This window comes from Vulpes vulpes, chromosome 6, assembly GCF_048418805.1.
Source record: "Vulpes vulpes isolate BD-2025 chromosome 6, VulVul3, whole genome shotgun sequence".
Classification (NCBI taxonomy): Eukaryota; Metazoa; Chordata; class Mammalia; order Carnivora; family Canidae; genus Vulpes; species Vulpes vulpes.
The window spans coordinates 159,232-169,692 of NC_132785.1; the positions used below are offsets into that span (position 1 = coordinate 159,232).

General features: G+C 42.5%; 1 protein-coding gene across 1 annotated transcript; it reads right to left on the bottom strand.

Annotated features, from left to right (window-relative positions):
* Positions 1–6,167: 6,167 nt before the first annotated feature.
* Positions 6,168–7,443, bottom strand: LOC140599208 (vomeronasal type-1 receptor 1-like). The gene has a single exon (XM_072760432.1). It carries the CDS (start codon positions 7,216–7,218, stop codon positions 6,301–6,303), a length of 918 nt encoding a protein of 305 aa, XP_072616533.1. The 5' UTR covers positions 7,219–7,443; the 3' UTR covers positions 6,168–6,300.
* Between the last annotated feature and the right edge of the window lie 3,018 nt (positions 7,444–10,461).

Sequence of the window (10,461 nt, forward strand, 5' to 3'; positions counted from 1 at the left end):
TACACCCAACATGGAGTTCCAACTCACAGTCCTGACATCAAGGTCCCCCGACCAGGCCGGCCAGGCACCCCAGGGCCATGTTTCTCATCTCTTTGCTGGCTCGCCTATCTCTGCACCCAACTGGGACATCGAGTCCACGACGGGGGAGCTTTAGCTCCCTCCGAACCCGCAAGAACCCGGAACGTTCTCGCTGTGTCCCCATCCTAGAACGACCTTCGCCGTCGAACAGCAACTCAAATAAATCGGCAGCCAGCCCAATGACTCCTGGTCAAGGAAACGGCCAACTTGTCACGTGTGTGGGCCCCGCTCCCTGGGCTCCCGGGGCTCCCCGGGAGGCTCCGCTTTCTTTAACATCGACCAAGGTCCCAATGACTCCACCGCACCTCGACGCCGGGGCTCAGTTTCTGCCCTGACACGACACAGGCAGCACGTCGGCTTCAGTTACTCCCTGTCAATCAATCAAAGGGAGCCTGGCCGCTCTCGGGGTGGTTGGGGTGGTTGGTAAGAACACGCGACTCTTGTTCTTGGGGCGGAGAGTTCAAGCCCCATGTGGGTGTAGAGATGACAGAAAAATAAAATTTTAAAAAGAAAATCAGTCAGTCGGTCTGGGGGAGACAGCCCCGGATCCCACAGGGGCAGGGAGCCAGCTGACGGGTCTACGCACACTATTAGAAGCAGCAGAGCACAAAGTCAGAACTTCCAGAAGTCTGCTAGAGGGGGGGACACGCCGGCCTCGACCGTGCTCGGGAGGCGAAGTGGGGGGCGGCCCCTGGAGCGACAGGGTGGGGTCAGGGTCCCCGGGGTCCCAGGGACGGTGGCGCCAACGGTTCCCAGGCCCAGGAGCGGGGACCCCGGCCGAGGGCCGCGGGACTAGGGCCAGCTGTCTGCCCTGTGTGGCCACAAATTGCAAACCCCTCTGCGGTCACGGGGCCGAATCCCTGGGCTGGGCTAGCAAAGGCCAGAAGTCGGAGGAGACCCTCCTGGGCGGGAGGAGCATGGGTCTCCCCCAGGGCAGCCCCTAAAACTTGGAGGTGTGAAACTCAGTCACTTGTCTGAGATAAAAAGAAAAAAAACAAAAAAAAACAAAACTCAGACAGGCAGGGTTAATGCAGGGTCTGTAGAAGCGGTGGAGGCCCGGGGCCCGGGGGCTCCTCTGTGGAGGCCCCTGCAGACCGGGGCACGGATGCTCAGCCCCCGGCCCACGGGACTTGGCGCCCCCACCCACATCCCGCTCTCAGGCTCGGGGGCAGTACAGCACTGCCCGTGGGAGGCAGACCCCGCCTCTGACCCGCAGGTGCATTGCTCCGGAGGCAGGTGCATCGCCCCCGAGGCAGGTGCGCACCTGACATCAGCGCCGAGGCTCGAGGAGTAGCATGGCGCTGCCCGCGGGAGGCCAGACCCTGCCTCTGATCCGCAGGTGCATCGTCCCCGAGGCAGGTGCGCACCTGAAGTCAGTGCGGCGGCCCCGCCTCCAGACCCCGACTGGACCTCTGGCTGCTGCCAGATTGAGGTACCGCAGAGGCCGCAGAGCTCCAGCTCCGGAAGGAGAGCGGGGTCGAGCTTCCTCTGTACTTTGGGCTTGCTTTATTTTCATTTCTTTTCTTCAATTCTTTTTTATTAATTGCTTGATTTTAGTTTTTATGTATATACCTTATATATTACTTTTGTTTACTTTCATTGTACTTTGAGCTGAAAAAGGACAGCAACAAAGCCTAAAGCCTTCAGCAGAAGGGAAATAATAAAGATGAGAGCAGAAATAGACAATACAGAAACAACAAAACAGTAGAATGGAATAGCGAAACTAAGAGCCGGTTCTTCAAATACTTAATAAAATGGATCAAGCCCTAGCCAGCCTCATCAACAAGAAAAGAGAAGGGACCTTCTCTAAATAAAATCACAAATGAGAGAGGAGAGATCACAATCAACACCAGAAAAATAAAACAATTATAAGGGAATACTATGAAAGATTATATGCTAACAAACTGGGAGACCTGGAAGAAATGGACAAATCCCTAGAAATGTGCAAACGAGCAAAACTGAAATAGGAAGAAATAGAAAATGTGAACAGACCCATAACTAGCAAAGGAATTGAATCAGCAAGGCACCTGGGTGCCTCGGTGGTTGAGCAATTGCTTTGGCTCCAGTCAGGATCCCGGGGTCCTAGGGGATTGAGTCCCACATCAGGCTCCCCACATGGAGCCTGATTTTCTCTCTGCATGTGTCTCTTCCTCTCTCTGTGTCTTTCATGAAAAAATAAATACAATCTTTTTTAAAAAAAGGAAAGAGGACCCAAATAAAATCACAAATGAGAAGAGAAATAACAACAAACACCACAGAAATACCAACGATTATAAGAGAACATTATGAAAAATTATATGCCAACAACTTAGAACCTGGAAGAAATAGATCAATTCCTAGAATTGGATAACATAGCAGAAATGAAAAAGGAAGAAATAAGAAACTGGAACAGACAGATAACCAGCAAAGAAATTGAATCAGCAACCAAAAATCTCCCAAGAAACAAAGTCCAGGACCAGATGGCCTTCCCGGGGCAATTCTACCGGATATCTAAAGAAGAGTTAATATCCATTCTTCTCACATTATGCTCAAAGCAATCTATACATTTAATGTGATCCCCATCAACATAGCAATGGTATTTTTCACAGAACTGGAACAAATGATCCTAAAATTTGTATAGAACCATGGAAGATGGGCTGCCCTGGATCTCTGCCCCTCTCTCTCTCTCTCTCCCTCTCTCTCTCTCTCTCTCTCTCTGTCCCTTCTCTGTGTATTCTCATGAATAAATAAATAAAATCTTTAACAAAACAAAAACAAACCACGGAAGATTGAAAATAGCCAAAGCAGTGTTGAAACAAAACCAAAAAAAAAAAAAAAAAAAAACCAAAGCTGGGGTTCCAGATTTCAAGTTATATCACCGAGCTCTAGCGATCCAAAGAGTATGGTGCGGGCACAAGAAAGAGAGCCTTAGATCAATAGAATAGAATGGAAAACCGGAACAAGACACACACCTGTAACTCTATGATCAATTAATCTTCAACAAAGCAGGAAAGAATATCCAACAGCAAAAAGTCTCTTCAACAAACGGTGTTGGGAAAACTAGGCAGCCACGTGCAGAAGAATGAAACAGGACCACTTTCTTACACCATGTATGTAAAAAATAAATTCAAAATGGATTAGGGACCTAAATGTGAGACCTAAAACCATAAAAAGAAGAAAAGATAGGCAGCAATGTCTTGGACATGGGCCATTGGATCTTCTTTCAAGACACGCCTCTGAGGCGAGGGAAACAAAAGCAAAAATAAACTATTGGGACTTCATCAAGTTGAAAAGGTTCCGCACAGTGGAGGAAACAACCGTAGTGAAAAGGCAACGTACAAAATGAGAGGAGATATTTGTAAACGACGCATCCGATAAAGAGTTAGTGTCCAAAATAGATAAAGCAAATATAAATCTCAGCATCCTAAACACAAATTACCAACCGAAAATGGGCAGAAAACATGAATGGACATTGTCTCTGACAGGACATCCAGATGGCCACCAGACACACAGAAAGTCACTCAGCATCACCCATCACCAGGGAAATGCAGACCCAAACCACAATGAGATGTCACCTGACAGCCGTCAGAATGGCTAAAATTCACAACACGAGAAACAACAGGTGTTGGTGAGGCTGGGGAGAAGGGGGAGCCCCCTTGCACTCCTGGTGGGAATGCGAACAGGTGCGGCCACTGTGGAGAACGGTGCGGAGGGACCTCAAGAAGTTAAAAGTAGAGCGACCCTACGATCCTGGAATTGCGCAGCAAGGTACTTGCCCCGAGGATACAGAAGTACAGATCCTAAGGGGGACGTGCAGCCCAGTGTCTGCAGCAGCGTCATCAACAGCAGCCGAACAGCGGACCGGGCCCAGGCGTCCACCGACAGATGAGTGGGCACAGACGATGGGGGAAATACAGTCACTGCGACGTCACTCGGTCATCAGAAGGGATGGAATGAAGCCATTGACAACGATGTGGGAGAACCGGAAAGGACTGATGCTAAATGAACTAAGTCAGTCAGAGAAAGACAAATACCATACGATTGCGTTCACGTGTGGATTTTAAGAAACCAATCAAACTGCAAAGGGGCGGGGGGCGGGGGGAGATGAGAGAAGCAAACCAAGAAACACATTTAATCATACAGAATAAAGTAATAAATACCAGAGGAATGGGGGGGGTGGATAGGGAAATGGGATGGGGATGACGGAGGGCACCTGTGACGAGTACCAGGCATTGTAGCCAATGGTTGAATCACTATGTGGTACACTGAAACTATGTTATACTGTGTTAACAAACCAAAACAAGCCTGAAAAAATATGGTCTACATCCTCTATCATTAGGAAGTTACCAATGAGAACAGCAGCGAGATAGTGCTACACACCATTTAGAGATGCTAAAGTCCAAAAAAAAGGATCCCAGTTGCTGGAGGGTTGTATATGACAGGAATGCTCCTTCATGCTGGGGATGTGCATACGGTTGCTTTGGAAGACAGTTTAGCAGTTTTTTCCAAGGCTAAATAAATCTCTCCTGAGGGCCCAACATTCATACTTCTAGTATTTAGACAATTGTTTTGAAAAAACTGTTTCCACGCAAAAACTAGCATGCGAGTATGCGCGGTAGCTCTATTCATCGTAGCTAAAACCTTAAAGAGATCAGGATGTCCTTCAGTACATGAACCCATAAGCAAACTGCGGTGCATCCAAGTGAAGGGTGCCAGGAAGGCCACACCAGCCTGCGAGAAGGGTGCACATGGGGCCGGCTGGGCCCGTGCACACAGTCCTGTATGAATCCATGCGTGTCCCCCGAGTGCCCTCACCGGTCAGGGCTGTGCTGGTCCCTGGAGCCGCCCGGGCAGAATGGGGCCAGGAGCACTCTTCCCAGGTGGGGCAGTGGAAAGAACAATACATAACCTCTGACACCCTCCACAAGCCTTGACTGGGGTTGGGTTGGATTTGAAACAGTAAGTGACCAGGTAAACACTTCATTCTTCTATTAGAGCCTCTATTAGAGGACCAAAGGGCAGAAAACCAATGCTTCAGCTCAAGTCTGGACTCACATGTGACCCTGGGCAAGTCCTGTCCACCCTGGGGGCCCAGGCAGATGGAGGAGAGGAAGAGAGCCAGTTATGTTTAAACTTAACTCTGACCCTGACCCCGACCCCAAACCCCTAACCCCAGACTTTGACCCTAAGCCCAAACCTGAATCTATACCTTATTTCCTAACTACATACCAGAACCATCTGACCTGCATTATCCTACTACGCCATAAGCTGAGCATGCAGCCCTTTGTAATAAGCTGTAATTGTGACAAGCTGCCTTACTTTCTCTGGTGTGGGAGATACCTAGTTCTTGGGTGTTGGCCTTTTTGCCCCCTTCTTTCTTTTTTTTTTTAAGATTTTATTTGTTTACTTGAAACAGGGAGCACAAGTGGACAGAGTGGGAGGCAGAGGGAGAGGGAGAAGCAGGCTTTCCACTGAGCACACAGGCTTTCCATGCAGGGCTCAGTCCCAGGACCCTGCGTTCATGTCCTGAGCCGAAGGCAGATGCTTCACCAACTGAGTCACCCAGGTGCCCCTGCCCCCTTCTTCTTTCACTCTTCAATTCAAACCTCAAGTCATCTATATGTTCAACAGTTCTCAAGACAATAATATTTCTGGTGTTTTGAGATCTTGTATATTTCTTAGTGTTTCTTCTTCATCTTAAATGTAGGTAAAAAATTATTGCAAATTTGAACACATTTCTGAATTTATATGAGAATATTAATAATTCTACTTTTAAAATTAAATATGACATATTTCTGACACACAAAGTATAGAGCACAATTTAATAAGCACACACATTTCATCACTTTGCTTAAAGCTAAGGTTACCTTACACAAAAAAAGTAACCACTACCCTTTTGTAGGTTTATTGATTTCTATAATTGTATGATAATGTTTCCAATATTATAAAACATTCTACATTACATACCTGTTGCTATTTTATAAAGTTTAAAACTTATATACATGGTATCATAATCTAAACCTTACATTTAATCTTTAAAATGTTTTTTAAACATTTTAAACAATAATTTGTAAACATTTGAAAACAATAATTTAATTACAGTTCTTTGGATTGTTAACTCAGTTCAATGGGGACGATAAATGTAACTCATGTCATCGATAAGCATGTTAATCTATATTCATACAAATGACTCCTGTGGTGCAGAAGAATGCTAAAGAGTGTTCTATGATCAATGAATTTTCTTTAAGAAGAGAAAAATCTTTTTGGGGGTTTCATGAAATTTATTCTATTTTCATTTTTAATTAGAAAGAAAGAACAGATAGTTGGGTAACATGATGAAAAAAAGTTATTAAATTTCTCCAGTTGCTCCTTTTTCTTACTTGTATAAACTAAATAAACAGTAAGAAAGGTGTTGGTCCAGTAAAAGAAAACAAAGCAGCTCACCAGTATGAGAATGACGTGAGTAGCTTTGTTTTCAGGAGAGCGTGAAGACTGGATGGTACTGCGAACATTCTGAGCTGCTCTGTGATGTCTGTAAAGGATATTCACCATGTAGATGCTACTACATGTCATCAGAGAGAGAAAGGACAAATCTCGAAGGAATACCGTACTTAGAAATATTGATGATATCTGGCCATCATGTGCACTGCTTTTACAATAAGCAATCTGATACCCAAGTCTATCATCGGTGATATTCCTGTTGGCCACAGTTCGTAAAAGGACCACAGAATAGATGGCCATGTTGATCATCCAGAAGAAAAGTAAGGAGGGTTGAATGAATGCAGGGATTCTGTATTTGAGCCAGGCCCATTTATGACTACTTGGAGTAATAGTCACTGCCTGAAATGTACTCTGGAGGGCGGTTGTGCACAGAGAAATGCTCCGGGTAACTCTCTGAATATAGAGCACTGTTTTACATCCAGTATCGCCCATCTCCACTCTAATTCCAAAAGATGTAATTATATTTGGAATCCCTCTGAATATGAGCGTCGGAGCATTAGCCAAAGTTAAGTGGGCAAGAATCATATCTACAGGCTTCTTCTTATGAGGAAAAATTAAACATGTGTACATATATAATGTAAATAACAAAGAATTCCCCATGAAACCAATACAAGTTTGAAAGATAAAGAAAATCCCCCAAATTATGTCACTGGAAATCATTGTCTTTCAGTCTCTCTTAGATCTTCAAACCAAGTCCAGTACATCCTATAGACAAATAATTTAATTATGAATATAAATAGTAAAGGTAATTGAGACTGAGGGCTAAGCTATCAAGTTTCAGGGAGTCTTCCTGCAGAATTGGCAACTACGTAGCTATACGAGGGATCATCCAGGTTCTTAAAGAACAGAACTGTCAAGGAACAGAATTCAATTTTTATGAAGACAGAGTATCATATGTTCTGTGCCAATTAATAAAAGTAAAAGCTCATGCTTTCTCTAAAATAAATTAAAATTTTTTAAAAAGAAATGTGTTGTTCAATTTATTTATTAAGTTTTTATTTAAATTCCAGTTAGTTAATATAGAGTGTAGTATTAGTTTCAGGTATACAACACAGTAACCCAACACTTCCATACATCATCCAGTGCACAACATGACAAGTGCACTCCCTAATATTTATTCTGTATTTTACCCATCCTCCTCACCCACCTCTGATAACCATCACTTTGTTCTCTATAGTTAAGAGTTTGTTTCTTGATTTACCTACCTCTCTCCCTTTTTTCCCTTTAGCTTGTTTGTTTTGTTTCTTAAATTCCACATATGAGTGAAATTGTATGGTATTTGTCTTTCTCTGACTTATCTCACTTAGCATAATACTCTCTAGCTCCATCCAGGGCATTGCAACTGGCAAGATTTCATTCTTTTTCTATAACTGAGAAATACATAAATATGAATATGAATGTGAATATATATGCCACTTCTTTATCCATTCATGAGTCAATGAACACTTGGGCTGTTATAAACAATGCTGCTGGAAGCATCAGGGTGCATTGTGTCCCTTTGAATCAGTATTTTTGTATCCTTTGGGCAAATACCTAGTAGTGCAATTGCTTGATCGTAGGCAGTTTCATTTTTAACTTTTTGAGGGAACACAACTGGCTCCACAGGTTTGTATTCTCACCAAAATACAAGAGGTTCCCCTTATCTTCACATCCTCACCTATTGTTTCTTGTGTTCTTGATTTTAGACATTCAGACAGATGTGAGATAATGTCTCGTAGTTTTTTTTTTTTTAATTTTTATTTACTTATGATAGGGACACAGTAAGAGAGAGAGAGAGGCAGAGACACAGGCAGAGGGAGAAGCAGGCTCCATGCACTGGGAGCCCGACGTGGGACTCGATCCTGGGTCTCCAGGATCGCGCCCTGGGCCAAAGGCAGGCGCCAAACCGCTGCGCCACCCAGGGATCCCTGTCTCGTAGTTTTGATATGAATTTCCCTGATGATCAGTGACATTGAGCATCTTTTCATGTGTCATGTTGATGAATTCATTTATCAGTTCTAACTCTGAGCATTTTCTGAATTTTATCTTTGGCCTATTGGTTGTTTTATAATATATTGTTTATTTTGCTTAAAATTTGAAATTTATCACTGTAAATGTTCATATTTAAAAGGAAGATAGAACACAACACAATAATATCGTTTTATATATAAAGACACTAGAAAAAGAGGAGCAAATTTACCCTAAGTAGCAGAAGGAAAATGATAATAAAGATTAGGACAGAGAAACAAAACAGAGAGTAAGAATACAATAAATTCTGTAAAACAAAATGTTTGTTCCTTTCAAAGATTGACAAAATTGACTAATCTTAGATGGATTAAGAAAAAAAGAAGATTCAAAGCACTAAAATCAGAAAAGTGGGCACATGACTAACAATATTACAGAAAAAAAATATTATGTAAGAATATTATGAAGTTTTATATCAGCAAACTAGATAACTTAGATGAAATTGACAAATTCCTAAAAACATAAAATTTACCAAACCTACTCAAGAAAATATAGAAAATATGGATTCCTGGGTGGCTCAGCAGTTTGGCGCCTGCCTTTGGCCCAGGGTGCCATCCTGGAGTCCCAGGATCGAGTCCCACGTCAGGCTTCCGGCATGGAGCCTGCCTCTCCCTCTGCCTGTGTCTCTGCCTCTCTCTCTCCCTATGTCTATCATAAATAAATAAAATCTTTAAAAAAAGAAAACATAGAAAATAAATCTAAACAGCCCTAAACAAATATAGAGCTTAAATTAGTAGTCAAGAACCTTTCCCTTCAAAAGAGCTCAGGATCACGTGGCTTAACTAGTGAATTTCCAATAAAAAATTTATCCTAATGCCTCTCAAATTCTTCCAAAGAATAGGAGGGAACAGTGCCTAACATATTCCATGAAGTCAGCATTATACTGATATCATAGCCAGACAAAGGCATCACAAGGAAAATAAAAGGGGGGGAACAAAATCCCTTATGAACATAAATGCATAATTCCCCAACAAAATACTAGCAAACTAAATCCAGTATCATATTAAAAGGAGGACATACTATGATCAAGTGAAATTTATCCTAGGAATGCAACGGTGGTTCAACATATAAAATCAAATACTGTAATACAGCACATTAATGGAATAAGGGGAAAATCCATACCATCATTTCAGTGCATTTGGGAGGAAAAAAAAGCATCCTTTCATGATAAAAAAAAAAACTCAATATTCTAGGAATAGAGGGTAACTTCCTCAACATGAGAAAGGGCATATATGAAAACCCCAAAAGTAGCACCATACTAAATGGTGCCTGAAAGACTGAAAGCTCCCCTCCTAAGATCAAGCACAAGACAAAGATGCCTGCTTTCACTGCTTCCCTTCGGTATTATCCTGGAATTTTCAATCATAGCAATTAGTTTTAAAAAAAAAAAATCCTCAAAATGGGCAGGAAAAAGTAAAATTATCATATGGTTTCACTCACATGCCAAATATAAGAAATAGTGCAAGGGACTGTATGGGAAGAAGGGGAAACTGAATGGGGAAAAATTAGAGAGGAAGACAAACCATGAGAGACTCATGTCTGGGAAACAAACCGAGGGTTGCTGGAGGTGGGTGGTGAAGGGGTAACTGGGTGATGGGCATTAAGGATACCCGTGATGGAATGAGCACTGGGTGTTATACACAACTGATGAATTATTGAAAACTCCATCTGAAACTAATGATATACTATATGTCAGGAAATTGAATTTAAATTAAAAAAATAAATTAGTAAAAAAAAATCAAATAAGTCAATAAAATTAACTATATTCACAACTTAAACTATGACTACCTCAATACTTGTATCAAAATTCCTTGATAAAATTCAAAGTGCATTCAAAATTAAAACAAATGGTAGGAAACCAAGAACAAAATGGTACATGCTTAACTTAGGAAAATAATT